The sequence below is a fragment of the Tachyglossus aculeatus genome, chromosome 21, assembly GCF_015852505.1.
Source record: "Tachyglossus aculeatus isolate mTacAcu1 chromosome 21, mTacAcu1.pri, whole genome shotgun sequence".
Taxonomy (NCBI): domain Eukaryota; kingdom Metazoa; phylum Chordata; class Mammalia; order Monotremata; family Tachyglossidae; genus Tachyglossus; species Tachyglossus aculeatus.
This window is the reverse complement of record NC_052086.1, coordinates 76,139,489-76,157,192: the sequence shown is the minus strand read 5'-3', so window position 1 is coordinate 76,157,192 and position 17,704 is coordinate 76,139,489. Positions and strand designations below refer to the sequence as shown.

Sequence of the window (17,704 nt, the reverse complement as noted above, 5' to 3'; positions counted from 1 at the left end):
ACCTCACTGTATAATGGAGATTGAGACTGTGAGCCCCACGTGGGACAGGGACTGTGTCCAACCCGATTTGCTTGTATCCACCTCAGCACTTAGTACAGTGCCTGGCACATAGTAAGGTCCTAACAAATACCACAATTATTATTATTATTGTTATTAGGAGCAGGGAAGTCAGTTGAACACCACTTTAGCTGGGCCCCAGTCTCAGGCATCAAGCACCAAGCTACCCCGACCAGGCTGAGCTGTTACTTTCTGATGAAGGTGAAGATGGTGAGCTTGGTGGGTGGGGGGTGGGGTCCCAACTGCACCTACCTGGACAGATAATGAGGTTCGAGATGCCATTTCCCAAGGAGAAGTGGAGAAAAGGCTGGGGCCCAGTGGGGAGGGTGGGGACCATCCGAATCTCTCCCGCGGTGACGTTCACACAGCTGAGGAAGGAGCTGGATGGAGCTATTGGGAAGACATGGGAAAATGGAGTCCATGATGAAGTGCTTTTTGGGAGCCCCTGAAGTTGATCTGAGCCCTGAGGATTTGATGTGCGAATGTCTGGGAAATTCCCAGTTGATTCTCCCCTGTCCTCCCCTGGGCTACTCAGAGGAGCACCCCGAGAGACCCAGTCACTCCATGGTCCTGAGGGCTATGTGGGGCAGGGGACACTGGCTGAGGGCTGAAGTGAAGAGTTGTGGGGGATTGGCTTCCATTTTCAGCTGGAATTCAAGGTCTCCCTGTCCCCCACAACAAGCTCACACTTGACAATCCAGCCTAGGGTGCACTAAGAGGCTAGGGCAGCTCTGGGTCAACTTTGGCTCTAGACCACCTCACAAATTCTTGAGAAAAACAAGGCCCCTCAAATGGCCTCAGCCCCTTCCCTGGAATTCAAATAATAATGATGGTATCTGTTAAGTACTTGCTGTGTGCCCGGCACTGTTCTAAGCACTGGGGTAGATACAAGCTAATCAGGTTGGACACGGTCCCTGTCCCACAGAGGGCTCACCATCTTAATCCCGATTTTACAGATGAGATCAGCGAGGCCCATAGAAGTGAAATGACTTGCTCAAGGTCACACAGCAGACAAATGTCGGAGCCAAAATTCTTAGAACCCAGTTCCTTCTGACTTCCAAGGCTGTGCTCTATTGACTAGGCCATGCTTCAAGCTTCGATGGGCCCAGACCAAGCCCTCCCCTAGGCTCAGGCACTACAGACCCCAGACCCTCAGGCAGTGCAAATACCAGAGCATCCAGAGCCAGCACCCTCTCTTCCCCACCCTGCCCGCCCTGATCCCAGATCCTCATACATACAGGGTGCCAGCAAGGCCTCTTCAAATGAGGGGTGGATTGGGTAGGGGTCTTGCCCTGGAAGAAGAGACAGAAGTCTGGCAGCGGCAGAAGAACCACCGACAGGCATCGTCAGGAGGCTGCTGGTCGCCACGGGAACATCAGGGGGCCCAGCTGGAGAAGAACAGGAAGCCACAGTGGAGGCCACTGCCTCTCATCAGTCTTAGTGCCCACCCACTGACTTGAAACGAAAACACTTGACCCCAGGCCAACCTCTGTGACTAAGTCAGTCATTTGGTCAGTCAGTCAGTCGATCGATTTACTGAGAGCTTACTGTGTGCAGAACACTGTACTAAGCATTTGGGAGAGGACAATAGAACAATATAATAGACACATTCTCTGTCCACAATGAGCTGGGCATGTAGGTCAGGAACAGACAGATCTCTTGGAGGGCCTGGCCCTCTTCAAAAGTTATTTTAGTCCAAGTCGGGGAGGGACGGCAGCTGCTTCCAGAATTCTAGGTGCCATGTTCCAAGGGCAAAAGGAAGGCAGGGATTTTAGAGGGGTGGAGGGAACTGGGAGGGATCAGGCTTCAAATAGTTAACAGTCCAGAGAGCCCTCAATTTGGGTCCCTTCAAACCTGAGAGGAGAGGAAACTCTCAGGTCTCGTCAGAGACATGGGACGAACATAGCTCCTTGGGCTTGGCACCTAATGCCAAGGAATAAGGGTGACTCTGACCAACAGGAACTCTTCCGTTGCCCAGAGCCTGTCACTCACCAGGATGGACAACAAGGCTAACTGTTTCTTGAGATAGCCTGGTGGAAAGAGGATGGGCCTAAGAGTCAGAGAGCCTGGGTTCTAATCCTAGCTCTGCCTCTTGTCTGCTGTGTGACCTTGGGCAACTCACTTTCCTTCTCTGGGCCTTCAGTTTCCTTATCTGTAAAATGGGGATTCAATACCTGTTCTTCTACCTTAGACTGTGATCCCCACGTGGAGAAGGGACTGAGTCCTAGCTGATTATCTTATACCTACCCTGGTTCTTAGTACAGTGCTTGGCACAAAGTAAGAGCCTAAAAATGACCATTGTCATTATTATTATTGGTGGCTGGGTTCCTCTCAGGGCCTCTCTCTCCCTGATCCTCTCCTTCCTCCCATCTCACACCCATGAGGGATCAAGTGGGAACAGCCAATGATTCCGAACAAACCCTCCTCCTTAGCTCAGGATGGTGACCCTAAAGACAGAAGGCAGTTGGAACCATTTATCTTTGTCTCCGTCAGTGTTTCAGGTCCCTCAGTAAGTTAGGAGACCACAGTGGCTACCGAGGCAACCACCTACTGGGTCCCAGGGATCCAACACAGCACCAATAATGGGCCGCTCTGCTGGGGTCTTATTGGCTGTAAATGCATAATTCTTTTTATAGTATTTGTTAAGCATTTCTTATGTGCCAGTCACTGAACTAAGCGCTACGGATGATACAAACTAATTAGATTGGACACAGCCTACATCCCATTGGGATTCGCGGTCTTAGTCTCCATGTTATGGATGAGGTAACCAAGGCCCAGAGAAGTGTAGTGACCTGCTCAAGATCACACACAGCAGATGTGATGGAGCCAGGATTAGAACCCAGGTCCTTCTGACTCCCAGGTTCGTGCTCTATCCACTAGACCACCCTGCTTTTGGGGGCTTACACATAGAACACCCTACGTGTGTCCCTCATTGCCTGCCTCCTCACTTACTACATTCCCTGCCCCAGTGGGAACACGACTGACAGGGAGGAGTGAGTGTGCGCTACTGTCAAGTTCTCCATGCTGACTCCCCATTCTGAAGTCTCAGGACAGGGGTTCATCCTCTGTTTTCTTCACAAGGGGGTTCCATCATCAGGCAGTCAAACTCCAACCCCAGCTTCGGTGGCCCAGACCTTTACCTCTGTATGGATCACACCATCTGTGAGCCCGGTTTGGTCTTCTTGTGGTGCTCTGGGATTTCAGTTCTAGAAAAGTTCAAAGGCAGAGGTCATTAGGTCGTTGAGGTGCTGTCAGCCATAGAGATAATAATGATAACTGCGGTATTTTTTAATTGCTTACTATGTGCCAGGCACTGTACTGTACTCTGAGGGATATACAAGCAAATTGGTATGGACATAGTCCCTGTCCCATGTGGGGCTCACAGCCTCAATCCCCATTTTACAGATGAGGTAACCTGCTCAGGGTCAAGCAGCTGACAAGTGGAGGAGTGGGGATTAGAACCCATAACTCCCAGGCCTGTGTGTTATCTGCCACACCATGCGGCTGCTTGTGGAGCGGAATGTCTCCCTTCAGCATGCACCCAAAGGAAAGGGGCAGGGAGATGTAGCATTGAGTCTGCTCACCAGTGGGTTAACTGGTGGATCAGCTCCCGCTGGCATGCACCCAAAGTAAGAGGGAGATATAGCAATAAAGTTTATTCTAGTACAACCCTGGGGATCAAATTCTTGACTATTGAGGGGGACGTTTACAGGATCCCTTGGCCACAGGGGACAGGTTTTCCCATAATAGGATCTGGGGGAGCAAATCAGACAAGGCTTGCCTCTGGGTCTTGGCCTTTATCTCCTTTGGAGAAATAGTAATAATAATGGTAGTGGCACTAATTTAGTGCTTATTTTGTGTACTAACTTTCCTGTGTAACAATGCCTTACTGTGGCAGGAGAGTTTGCATACGCCAATGAAGCTTAGAGCTATGCCATTGAGAGAGATTCTCTTGTCAGGGCTACTCATAATGGAAAGGTCTAAGCCGAAGCATCAGACAAAGTTGATTCCCCTGTGCTGGGCAACAGCGGAATGGGAAAATGTCAAAGGCAGATGATCAACTGATCAAGATGTTGATCAAAGACAATGGCAGGGACTTAAGTTTTTACTGCATGGAAGAGGGCGATGGTAAACCATTTCCATATTTTTTACCTGAAAACTCTATGGATAACAAATGTCCATGAAATGACCTGATGGCCTTGGACAATGATGACATGTGCCAAGCGCTGGGATAGACACAAGATAATCAGGTTGGACCCAGTTCCTGTCCCACATGAGGCTCACAGTCTAGTTAAGATGAAGAATAGGCATCTAATCCTCATTTTACAGAGGAGGAAACTAAGGCACAGAGAAGTTAAGTGACTTGCCCAGGGTTACACAGCAGGCAAGAGGCCAAGCCGGGATTAGAGAGGCCAGTGGTGGAGGGATGCTGCTTTGGAGAGCCCAAAGGGGAGGCTCTTGGGCACGAGGGTGACCGATGCAGGGTTTGAGCTGAAGAGTGGTTTCAGAAGCAGCTGGGGGACGGGGGCTGTTAGCCTGAGCATCCGCGGCAGCCATAGTGCGTACACTTGATGATCCTCCCGTGAGACAGAACAGGCTGGGGAACTAGGATTGTGGATCCAAGCGCTCAGTATAGTGCTCCATACACAGGAAGCGCTCAGTAAATACAACTGAATGATCCACAGACACCTACAAGTGTCCAAACCAAGCAGAGCCCCGGACGAAACAGAGGAAGCTAGAAATCTCTCCTTTGCTCACCGGCTTTAGAAACAGAGGCTCTAATCCCAGCTTCACCCTGTGCCTCCTGAGTGACCCCAGGGAAGTCGCTTAACTTCTCTGGGCCTTGGTTTCCTCACCTCTAAAACGAGGGATTTAATCCCTGTTCTCCCCCACAGTTTATACTGTGATCCCCGGGTGGGCTCACAGGTGCAGTCAGACTACATCTGACTTGACGGTTCTGGATTTACCCCAGTGCCTGGTACAGTGCTTGGCACAGACTAAACCCTTAACAAATACCATTATTATTACTGTTATTACAGATCTTCTTCAGTCAACAACTGTGATTCATACCAGACTGTGAGCCCTCTGTTGGCAGGAATTGTCTTTATATGCTGCCAAATTTTCCTTCCAAGCGCTTAGTACAGTGCTCTGCACACAGTAAGCACTCAATAAATACAATTGAATGAATGAATGAATGATTAGAATCCACGTCCTCTGACTTTCAGGTCTGTGATTTTTCTGTTTCTCCACTCTGCTTCCCATGTTAAGGACGGGGGAAAAAAACAGCTCTCCCCTTCCTTTTCATGGTGTCTGAGGGCCCACTGGGCTGTTCTTTGCATTTGTGGAAATGAAGTATACAGTCCGCTTCTGCTGAGCCATGAAGGTGAAGTGAGTACCCGACCGTGTCTGAATGGGAACAGTTTGAGGAAGGGGGCAGAGGACTGGGGTAGGGGCGGGGAGGAATGACCAAGAGGAAAGCGCCACATAGCAGGATGCTGCACTAATGACATTGCCTCAGAGCAACATGCATTATAAATTTAACAAAGCTGTTTCTGCTGGAACACAGGGAAGAAAGAGGGGCGGGTGGGCAGGGTGGCTGGGAATGTGGATTTGGGAGGGAGAGGCATAAAGCAAGGCCCAGAAAAACACTACGACTGCAGCCTTCCCTTGAGTTCCCAGCGGGCACTGGAGCATTTCTCTGGAGAAGGGTTGTGGGCTTACCAGGGGAAGATCAATCAATCAATCAATCAATCAATCGTATTTATTGAGCGCTTACTATGTGCAGAGCACTGTACTAAGCGCTTGGGAAGTACAAATTGGCATCACATAGAGACAGTCCCTACCCAACAGTGGGCTCACAGTCTAAAAGGGGGAGACAGAGAACAGAACCAAACATACCAACAAAATAAAATAAGTAGGATAGAAATGTACAAGTAAAATAAATAAATAAATAAATAAATAGAGTAATAAATATGTACAACCATATATACATATATACAGGTGCTGTGGGGAAGGGAAGGAGGTAAGACGGGGGGATGGAGGGGGGACGAGGGGGAGAGGAAAGAAGGGGCTCAGTCTGGGAAGGCCTCCTGGAGGAGGTGAGCTCTCAGCAGGGCCTTGAAGGGAGGAAGAGAGCTAGCTTGGCGGATGGGCAGAGGGAGGGCATTCCAGGCCCGGGGGATGACGTGGGCCGGGGGTCGATGGCGGGACAGGCGAGAGCGAGGTACGGTGAGGAGATTAGTGGCGGAGGAGCGGAGGGTGCGGGCTGGGCAGTAGAAGGAGAGAAGGGAGGTGAGGTAGGAGGGGGCGAGGTGATGGACAGCCTTGAAGCCCAGGGTGAGGAGTTTCTGCCTGATGCGCAGATTGATCGGTAGCCATTGGAGGTTTTTGAGGAGGGGAGTAATATGTCCAGAGCGTTTCTGGACAAAGATAATCCGGGCAGCAGCATGAAGTATGGATTGAAGTGGAGAGAGACACGAGGATGGGAGATCAGAGAGAAGGCTAGTGCAGTAGTCCAGACGGGATAGGATGAGAGCTTGAATGAGCAGGGTAGCAGTTTGGATGGAGAGGAAAGGGCGGATCTTGGCAATGTTGCGGAGCTGAGACCGGCAGGTTTTGGTGACGGCTTGGATGTGAGGGGTGAATGAGAGAGCAGAGTCGAGGATGACACCAAGGTTGCGGGCTTGTGAGACGGGAAGGATGGTAGTGCCGTCAACAGAGATGGAAAAGTCAGGGAGAGGACAAGGTTTGGGAGGGAAGACAAGGAGCTCAGTCTTCGACATGTTGAGCTTTAGGTGGCAGGCGGACATCCAGATGGAGATGTCCTGAAGGCAGGAGGAGATGCGAGCCTGGAGGGAGGGGGAGAGAGCAGGGGCAGAGATGTAGATCTGGGTGTCATCAGCGTAGAGATGATAGTTGAAGCCGTGGGAGCGAATGAGGTCACCAAGGGAGTGAGTGTATATTGAGAACAGAAGGGGACCAAGCACTGAACCTTGGGGAACCCCCACCGTAAGAGGATGGGAGGGGGAGGAGGAGCCTGCAAAAGAGACTGAGAAAGAACGACCGGAGAGATAAGAGGAGAACCAGGAGAGGACGGAGTCTGTGAAGCCAAGGTCAGATAACGTGTGGAGGAGAAGGGGGTGGTCCACAGTGTCAAAGGCAGCTGAGAGGTCGAGGAGGATTAGGACAGAGTATGAGCCGTTGGATTTGGCAAGCAGGAGGTCATTGGTGACCTTTGAGAGCGCAGTTTCCGTGGAATGAAGGGGACGGAAGCCAGACTGGAGGGGGTCGAGGAGATAGTTGTTGTTGAGGAATTCTAGGCAGCGCGTGTAGACAACGCGCTAGAAGATGCCAAGCTGCTGCTGACACAAAGGCAATGGAAGAGAGAAGTCCATTAAAGGGGACTACGTACAGGATGAGATCCTGCTGTTTTCTCCTCAAGCACAAGAACATAACCACCTAAGCCTTGGCCATTAGTGGGTTCGTCCGCTGGTCCATCCAACCTGGCATTAGTTAGTTACTGGTTAGAACTATGTCTTCTAACAACCCTAACTTTTCTCTCTAATAACATCACAGACTCTCGACAGATCTCTCTGCATCTTTCCTGAGCTTCTGAACTTGGCAAACCTTTCCTTCTACATCCCTGATTTTGCCCCATCATGATGCACCCCCATCGTGGATATCTGGCAATGTGGGCCATCCCTCTTCTTTAGAACAAAGAGAGAAAAGAACTCTCCTTCTAATGTTCCACTCGATCCCAGGATCAGGCAAACCAGACCCACCTGTTTTCCTGTGCTTGGGTTCTGTAGGGTCCTCATGAGTCTCAGCTATGTCCGAGGAGGCTGAAACAAAATATGGATCAGAGTTCTGAACACTTCAGGGGTGGGTATGGGAGTAGAGGGGCAAAAGGCTGCAGAAAGAGAAGTCATCCTGGAAGTCTTTTGACTTCTTTCAAAAACCAAACAGAATTTTCCAAGTCATAATAATAATGATCATGAGTGGTATTTGCTAAGCACTTAGTATGTGCCAGGCACTATTCTAAGAACTGGGGTAGATACAAGGTAATCCGGTTGGACACAATCCCTGTCCCTCACAGGACTTACAGTCTTAATCCTCATTTTCTACATGAAAGAAATGAGGCACAGAGAAGTGAAGTGACTTGCCCAAGATCACACAGCAGCTAAGTGGCAGAGTCAGAATTAGAACCCAGGTCCTTCTGACTCCCAGCCCCATGCTGTTTCCACAAGCTACTCTGGTTTTCATAGCTTTTACCATAGATTCCTCTGATCTGAGACTCACCCCTAGGTCTAGACCAGTCAATTATCTCCACTCCTAATGCTTTTTCTTTTGCCAAAGGAAAGGACAATCCAGTTACCATCAGTAAACGTCAAAATAAATCTTATATTCTGCAGTTCTCTCTGATCACAGAGCCAATCAAAGCAGTCAATCAATGACATTTATTATACATATGCTGTAAGCTAATGGGAGAGTGCAATACGATAGTGTTGGTAGACATGATCCCTGCCCTCAAGGATTTTAAAATCTAGAGGAGAGAATAAATTCAGGTGGTGCTTTTCATGTCTACGTAAGTCAAGTTTTCATTTGAATTAGGATACACAGAGAGAAAGAGAGATGCCACGGTCATTGCAGGGGGAAGGAGGAGATGACCACTGAAGTCTACTTCATCCAAAGAACTGACTGAACCCAATCCCTGCCCATTCTGGGGTTGGGAGGGTGATGTACCCAGATGGTGACAAGGTGTTGTGAGGATCTTCTTTAGTTCCTGATTAGCTCTTTCCTCTCCACAAGGCGCTCTGGACCAAGTGGAAGGAATATGACCAGGGAATCCAAATTCTTCCTGAACCTGCTAATATTTTCTGTCTGCACAACTTCCTGGGGGAATTCATTCATTCATTCAATCGTATTTACTGAGGTTTTACTGGGCGCAGAGCACTGTACTAAGCACTGTACTAAGCACTAAGCTCCTTCCCTTCCCCACAGCACCTGTATAGATGTATATATATATTTGTACATATTTATTACTCTATTTTACTTGTACATATCTATTCTATTTATTTTTTTTTGTTAATATGTTTGGTTTTGTTCTCTGTCTCCCCCTTCTAGACTGTGAGCCCACTGTTGGGTAGGGACCGTCTCTCTATGTTGCCAACTTGTACTTCCCAAGCGCTTAGTACAGTGCTCTGCACATAGTAAGCGCTCAATAAATACGATTGATTGATTGATTGATTGGGAGAGTACAATGTAACAATAAACAGACAAGGTCCCTGCCCACAACAAGTTTACAGTCTAGATGAAGCAGTCTGGCCTAGTGGATAGAGCACGGACCTGGGAGTCAGAAGGACCTGAGTTCTAATCCTGGCTGATTAGCGCTTAGGGACCATCTCTATATGTTACCAACTTGTACTTCCCAAGCACTTAGTACAGTGCTCTGCACACAGTGAGCGCTCAATAAATACAATTGAATGAATGAATGAATGTTGAGTGATCTTGGGAAAGTCATTTCACTTTTCTGTTGCTGTTACCTCCACCTGTGAATTGGGGATTAAGCCTGTGAGCCTGTGGGACAGGGGCTGTGACAACATGATTAGCTTGTCTCCACCCCAGCATTTAGTACAGTGCCGGGCAGATAGTAAGTGCTTAACAAATACCATAAAAAAGTGGTTTAGTAGAAGGAGCCTGCTCTGTGTGTGGGAAAGTCACTTGACTTCTCTGTGCCCCAGATTCCTCATCTGTAAAATAGGAATTCAATACTCATTCTCCCTCCTACTTATAGGAGCCCCATATGGGTCAAGGACTGTATCTGACCTGATGATCTACACCCTAGAGCTTAGTATAGGGTTTGGCACATAGTAAATACTTAAAAAATACCATCATCATCATGTTTACCCTTCACTGGCTCCCCTTCCGCCATGAACACTTGCTTCCTTTTGCTTTTTTTGACTCTACCACAATCAAGCGTCAGTAGGTACCCCTCTTCCTCTTATAGGATTTGAGGAACCATTCTGTGATCACAGTCAACAGCCTTCGTGGTTTCGCAGACTTCAGTCATGCCCACTTCTCATCTTTCGTCGGTCCATGCAAAAGACTCATCATCATCATCAGTCGTATTTATTGAGCGCTTACTATGTGCAGAGCACTGTACTAAGCACTTGGGAAGTACAAATTGGCAACATATAGAGACAGTCCCTACCCAACAGTGGGCTCACAGTCTAAAAGGGGGAGACAAAGAACAAAACCAAACATACCAACAAAATAAAATAAATAGGATAGATATGTACGGCTCCGACTCCTCATTATATCCCTCTACACTGTTAATTTATTATGGACAAGGAATGTGTCCGCTAATTTCTCTTGTAGCGCACTTTCCCAATCACTTAGAACGGTGTTTGACACATAGTAAGAACTCAATAAATACCATTAATCGATTGATTGATTACAACCCTCTCATCCACTGTGGGCAGGGAACTTGGCTTTTGTGTCTGTTTCTATGAAGATTATTACTATTAGGAGGAGAAATAGTATCTAAGTGCTTTCTGGGTTCAGAACCCCGTAATAAGCACTGGGAGAGAATACACCACTGGGTATTAGATCCAGTCCCTGTCCCTCAGAGGGCTTAAGTTCTAATCCCGGCTTCACCACTTGTCTGCTGTGTGACCTTGGGCAAGTGACTTCCCTTCTCTGTGCCTCAGTTACCTTAACTGTAAAATGATTAAGACTGTGAGCCCCATATGGGACAGGGATTGTGTCCAACCCGATTAACTTGTATCTACCCCTGCTCTTAGAACAGTTCTTGTCACATAGTAAGTGTTTAACAAATACCATTATTATTATGGTTATGATTAGCATTACTATGAACGTTTATAGTGTCTCCTGGTTCAGCATCTTCTTTAACCCTCTCATTTCTGGGTTCCCTCCTGTGAACCGCTGCCACGATCCCCGCCTGCCGTGAGGTGTGGCCGTCCAAGTGATGGGACGGAAGCCCCTCTCCCCCTACACCTCCCAGCCCAGCAGTAGGTTTCGGCAGCCTCTCCTCTCCAGTGGCCAGCAAGCCAGTTTACTCACGTCTTTTGGGACACTTCTGCATCAGGTCAGGAAGCAGCTCGGGGCTCTCGATGGCCATTTCGTCAGCACCTAGGTTTTCTGATTTGGAGAAAGAATGCATGACCTTACGATCTAACTGGTGTCAATGTCACCGGTGTCCCAGAGCCCGGGATGGGGGAGCCTGGACTTGCAAAATGGAAACTCCAGAAAGAGTGACAAGAAAAAAAGAACCCTGACCCACACACCCACACACACAATGCGAGAAGCAGCATGGTGTAGTGAATAGAGTCCAGACCTGGAAGTCAGGAGGTCATGGGTTCTCATGCCAGCTCCGCCACTTGTCTACTGTGTGACCTTGGGCAAGTCACTTCACTTCTTTTGGCCTCAGTTCCCTCATCTGTAAAATGGGGATTGAAACTGCGAGCCCCATGAGGGACAGGGACACTGGGTCCAACCTGATTTGCCTGTATCCACATCAGCACTTAGAACAGTGCTTGGCACATAGTAAGCACTTAACAGATACCATTATTATTATTATTTACACACAGACACCCACAGATACCCCTCCATAGACATACATACATACACCTACAAGCCCAGACACGCAAATTCTCACACTCAAATGCACACTCCAACACCTACCTGCACACACAGACAGATGTACACAGACACCCCCCCTCCCCCCCCCCCAAGACACTTGGACACTTATATGCACACACAGACACATATGCATGCATCCACCCCCTTCACACACACATAGACCCATATGCACAAACAAAGAGACACATGCTACACACACACACACACACACACACATACACACACACACACACACACACACACACACACACCGGCACCCACTCACCCTCCTATCCCACCCCAATACTTCCTTACCAAATATATCCTCAGGCAACCTCTCCAGTTGCTGGTCTCGGAGCACATATTCTGCTAATGCCGCTGCCCAGAGAAAGGAAAAGTTGCACAAATGGCTCAACAATATGCGGTGAAAAGGAGAAACAGTAACTCAAATGGTTCTTCTTAAGGAATGTCACTGAGCTAGATTGAAGAAGTGGACTCACAGATTGCTTTATACCTGGGTCTAATTAGAAGAAAGAGAAAATGGCTTCCAGAGGGAGAGTGGAACAAATGAAACCCGATCAGAAGAATCACCTCTAATAAAATGGCCGGGTGGCTGTCCTTCTGCCTGCTGTGTTATTACTGTCTGGAAAATTTCTCAGTGGGTAGACTGGGCAGGTGATTGTCCCGGCTCTATGTGCGATGATCTGCTTTGTTCTGGTGGGTGGCAAATAGCCAACTCCACAGGAATCAGGCCCTCTGGCTGCACAGGGATCCCTCAGAAATGGAAACTGAGGCCAGGGATGATTAAGAGGGAAAAGCTGCCTCACTCATCTTATCTCTCCTTGATTACTGCATCAGAGTCTCCTTGCTAACCTCCGTGCCTCCTGTCTCTCCTTGCTTCAGTCCCATACTTCACTCTGCTGCCCGGAACATTTTTCTACAAGAACATTCAGTCCATGTTCTCCCACTACTCAAGAATCTCCATCCACCTCTGCATCACACAGAAACTTCTTTCCATCGACTTTAAAGCACTCAATCACCCTGCCCCTCCTACCTTACCTCCCTTATTTTCTATTACAACTTGAACCTCACACTTTGCTCCTCTAGTGCCAACCTACTCGCTGTACTGTAATCTTATCTATCTCACCAAGGCTCTTAACCCTTGTCCTACATGTCCTGGCCTGGAACTCCCTCCCCATTCATATCTGACAATCCCTCTCCTCACCTTCAAAGCCTTATTAAAAGCACATCTCTTCCAAGAGGCCTTCCCCCACTAACCCCTCATTTCCTCTTCTCCCACTCCCATCTGCACTGTCCTTGCATTTGGATCCTTTAGAGGATCCTCCCCTTTCTCCTCCTTTTTCTCTACTTCCTTCTCCTCCTCCTTCACCTCTTTCTCCTTTTTCTCCCACTTCACCTCCTCCTTCTCCTCTTCTTTATCCTCCTCTTTCTCCTCCTTTATTCACTCCTTTATTCTTTATTTGCTCCTTTATTCACTCCTCCCTCAGCCCCAAAGGCCTTATGCATGTATCCATAATGCATTGATTTATATTCATGTCTGTCTCCCCTTCTAGACTGTAAATTTATATTGTACTCTATCAAGTGCTTAGTACAGTGCTCTGCACACAGTAAGTGCTCAATAAATACAATTAATCAATTGATTGATTGCCCCTAAGCTTCCCTCACTCAGCACCCTGAGCCAAATGGCCTCTGAGCCCCCTCACTATTACTTCTGAAGCCAGGTGAGACTAGGGGACTGGGGGGAGAATATGAAACTAATATCTGAGTCCAAAAATACTAGCAACTTAAAAAAAGCACAAGATGACTACCTTTTCCTCCTCCTCTTTCCCGTTTCCCACCCCATAAGACAGCCATACCTATACTATCATTTGCCTTTCCTCCTCATCTTCTTCCTCCCCGTTCTCCACCACATGAGACAGCCATACCTATACTGTCATATGCTTCTCGGGTGCTTTCATCTCCTTCTATCTCATTCCAGAGTTTGGTGACCTGATCGCAGTTGATACTCTCCGCGGTGTCAGTGTCAGGGTCTAGAAGGTAAAATAATTCGGAATAAAGGGGAAGAAGGATGTGAGAATTCTGGAAAAGGGACCTGCCAGCTGAGCCTAATGGGAGAATGAGGAAGAAGAGGAGAAGGAGGAGGAAGAGAAAGAGAAGGAGAAAAAGGAGAAAAAGGTGGAGGATAAAAAAAGGAGAGTGAGGAGGTGAAGTGGGAGAAAAAGGAGAAAGAAGCAAAGGAGGAGGAGAAGGAAGAGGAGAAAAAGGATGAGAAAGAGGAGAATAAGGAAGAGGAGAAGAAGAGGTGAAGGAGGAGGAGAAGAAGGAGGAGAAAGAAGAGGAGAAAAGGAGGAGAAAGAAGAGGATAAGGAGGAGGAGAAGGGGAGAAGAAGGAGGAGAAGAAAGGGGAGAAGGAGAAAGAAGAGGAGAAAAAGGAGGAGAAAGGAGGAGAAAGAGGAGGAGAAGCAAGGGATGAAGTGGGAGAAAAAGAAGCAAGATGTGAAAAAGGAGAAGGAAGAGGAGAAAAAGGAGGAGAAGGACGAGGAGAAAAAGGAGGAGAAAGAGGAGGATAAAGAAAAGGAGAAGCAAGGGGTGAAGTGGGAGGTAAAGAAGAAATAAGTGAAGGAGGAGGAGAAGGAGGAGGATAAGGAAGAGGAGAAGAAGGAGGAGAATGAGGAGGATAAGAGGAGAAGAAGAGGTGAAGGAGGAGGAGAAGGAGGAGGAGAGAGAAGAGGAGAAAAAGGAGGAGAAAGGAGGAGAAAGAGGAGGAGAAGGAGGAGGAGAAAAAGGAGGAGAAGGAAGAGGAGAAAAAGGAGGAGAAAGAGGAGGAGAAAGAAGAAGAGAAGCAAGGGGTGAAGTGGGAGAAAAAGGAGAAAGAGGTGAAAGAGGAGGAGAAGGAAGAGGAGAAAGAGGAGAAAGAGGAGGAGAAAGAGGTGGAGAAGCAAGGGGTGAAGTGGGAGGAAAAGGAGAAAGAAGTGAAGGAGAAGGAGGTGAAGGAGGAGGTGAAGGAGGAGGACGAGGAAGAGGGACAGGCTGGGCTTGATCTGTGAGAGTCCTAATAGGCGGCGAGAGGCCCCTGAGGCCATTCCTCATCCCCAGGGACTTTGGCCGGGGCTGTCCCTGGACTCCCCGAGGCCCAGGTTGCTCTCCGTGGTGCTGCCCGACCAGACAGGCTTCACTGCTCTTCGAAAGGAATTCCAGCAGCAACACCAACACTAGCCTCTGACTTGCTGCGGCCTGTGACTTTTCTGCTTGGCTTGCTCTACATTGAGCCAACCAGTCATTACGAGTCCCTGGGGCCTAAGTGAGCTATTCATTGGCAAGCACTAGGTACTCCCGAAAGATATCGGACCAGATCAGGTTCCACCAAGCCAGGCTACTGCGGGTCGGGGGGAGGTGGGGATTGGAACTCACTTCCAAAGTGAGTTGGATTACAGAGTAGAGATCCAGCCTAGGGAGGGGCCCGTAGCCCCTTGGAAGATAGGGGATCAAGCTGCCGGAGTACAGCTTACCTGGAGAGAATTCGATTTCTTCTTCCCCTCCCAGGGGCATCTGGTCATACAGGTGGATGAGTTGCAGTGGGTCCGTGTCGCTCTGAAGCAGTCTGAGGAAGCTCCCTTCAGCCAGAGTCCCTGGCTCCATGGCTTGGCACCGTCGACCGCCTGAAATAAACAGTTGCCCCACCGTGAAACAGAATCCTTCGGGCACTCGCAGCCCTGGCCTCAGAGGTCCTTGGCATGAGAGAGCCCAGTGGGCAGAGTGGGCAACAGGGAGAGTCCTCCCACCAGAGGCCTTTCACCGGAGTGGTGAGGCACAGTCGGTCAGTCAGTCAATTATATTTATTGAGCGCTTACAGTGGTTTTTTAATGGTATTTGGTAAGTGCTTACTATGTGCCAGGCGCTGGGGTAGAAGTACAAGTTAATCAGGTTGGACACAGTCCCTGTCCCACATAAGGTTCACAGTCTTAATCCCCACTTTACAGATGAGGTAACTGAGGCACGGAGAAGTGAACTGACTTGCCCAAGGTCACACGGCGGACAAGTGGCAGAGCCAAGATTAGAACCCAGGTCCTTCTGACTTCCAGGCCTGTGCAGTATCCACTAGACCACGCTGCTCACTATACTAAGTGCTTATCCAACCTTGGCTTCACTGAGTCTGTCTTCTCCTCGTTCTCCTCTTATCTCTCTAGCCGTTCATTCTCAGTCTCCTTCGAGGGCTCCTCCTCTGCCTCCCACCCCCTAACTGTGGGAGTCCCTCAAGGATCACTTCTCAGTCCCTTCTATTCTCCCTTGGAGAACTCATTCGCTGCCACGGCTTCAACTACCACCTTTATGCAGATGATGCCCAAGTCTACATCTCCTCCCCAATCTTTCTCCCTCTCTCCATTCTCGCAACTCCTCCTACCTTCAAGACATTTACTTGGATGTCCTCCCGTGACGTCAAACTTATCATGTCCAAAAGAGAGTTCCTTATCTTCCCACCCAAACCCTCTCCTCTTCCATACTTTCCTATCACTGTAGACAGCCCCGCCATCCCTCCCGTATCACAAACCTGTAAGCTTGGCATTATCCTTGGCTCTTCTCTCTCATTCAACTCATACATTCAATCCATCACCAAATCCTGTTGGTCCCACCTTCACAACATCACTAAAATCCGCTCTTCCCGTATCAAAAGCCTGTAAGCTTGGCATTATCCTTGACTCTTCTCTCTCATTCAACCCATACATTCAATCCATCACCACATCCTGTTGGTCCCACCTTCACAACATCGCTAAAATATGCTCTTTCCTCTCCATCCAAACTGCTACCACGTTAATCATCCTATCATCCATCCATCCACTCCATCCACTCATCCTATCTCACCTAGATTACTTCATCAATGTCCTTGCTGACCTCCCAACCTCCTGCCTCTCCACACTCCAGTCCACACTTCACTCCACCACCCGGATCATCTTTCTACAGAAACGTTCAGGACATGTCACCCCCCACTCTCCTCAAAAATCTCCAGTTTGCCAGTCTACATCCGTATCAAACAAAAACTCCCCATTGGTTTTTTTAACTCCAACACCTTGCCCCATTCTATCTCACCTAGCTTCTCTCCTTCTACAACCCAGCCCGCATACTTCACTCCTCTAGTGCTAACCTTCTCACTGTGCCTCGATCTTGCCTGTCTCACCGCCAGCCTGTGGCCCATGTCCTACCTCTGGCCTGGAACACCCTCCTTCCTCAAATCCAACAGAAAACTAATTTCCCCCCCTTCAAAGCCTTACTAAGGTACATCTCCTCCAAGATGCTGTCTCAGTTTAAGCCCCACTTTTCCTCATCTCCCACTACCATCCGCAATGCCCTGACTTGCTCACTTTGCTCTTTCCCTCTCTCCCTGCCCCACAGCACTTATAAAAATAATAATGATGGCATTTGTTAAGCACTTACTGTGTGTCAAGCACTGTTCTAAGTGCTGGAGCATACAAGGTGATCAGGTTGTCCCACGTGGGGCTCACAGTCTTAGAGAAGCAGCGTGGTTCGGTGGAAAGAGCACGGGCTTTGGAGTCAGAGGTCATGGGTTTGAATCCCAACTCTGCCACATGTCTGCTGTGTGAGCTTGGGCAAGTCACTTCATTTCTCTGAGCCTCAGTGACCTCATCTGTAAAATGGAGTTAAGACTGTGAGCCCCACATGGGACAAACTGATCTCCTTGTATCCCCCCAGCGCTTAGAACAGTGCTCTGCACATAGTAAGCACTTAACAAATGCCATCATTATTATTAATCCCCATTTTACAGATGAGGTAACTGAGGCACAGAGAAGTTAAGTGGCTTGCCCAAGGTCACACAGCTGACAAGTGGCAGAGCCAGGATTCGAACCCATGACCTCCGATTCCCAAGCCCAGGCTGTTTACACTGAGCCACGCCACTTCTCACTTATGTATATATCTGTAATTTTATTAATTTATATCGACGTCTGTTTATTTGTATTGATGTCTTTCTCCC

General features: G+C 48.6%; 1 protein-coding gene across 1 annotated transcript in view; it reads right to left on the bottom strand.

The window, feature by feature from the left end:
• CIITA (class II major histocompatibility complex transactivator) overlaps positions 1-15,377 on the bottom strand; it is a 37,800-nt gene extending 22,423 nt beyond the window's left edge. Inside the window, exons 1-8 of the mRNA XM_038763263.1 lie at positions 15,228-15,377; positions 13,644-13,748; positions 12,013-12,075; positions 11,140-11,217; positions 7,839-7,898; positions 3,198-3,263; positions 1,296-1,445; positions 310-447 (exon numbers count right to left, since the gene is read on the bottom strand). Coding sequence (XP_038619191.1) covers positions 310-447; positions 1,296-1,445; positions 3,198-3,263; positions 7,839-7,898; positions 11,140-11,217; positions 12,013-12,075; positions 13,644-13,748; positions 15,228-15,357 — 790 coding nt within the window. The 5' untranslated portion in view covers positions 15,358-15,377. The remainder of the gene's footprint in view (positions 1-309; positions 448-1,295; positions 1,446-3,197; positions 3,264-7,838; positions 7,899-11,139; positions 11,218-12,012; positions 12,076-13,643; positions 13,749-15,227) is intronic.
• Between the last annotated feature and the right edge of the window lie 2,327 nt (positions 15,378-17,704).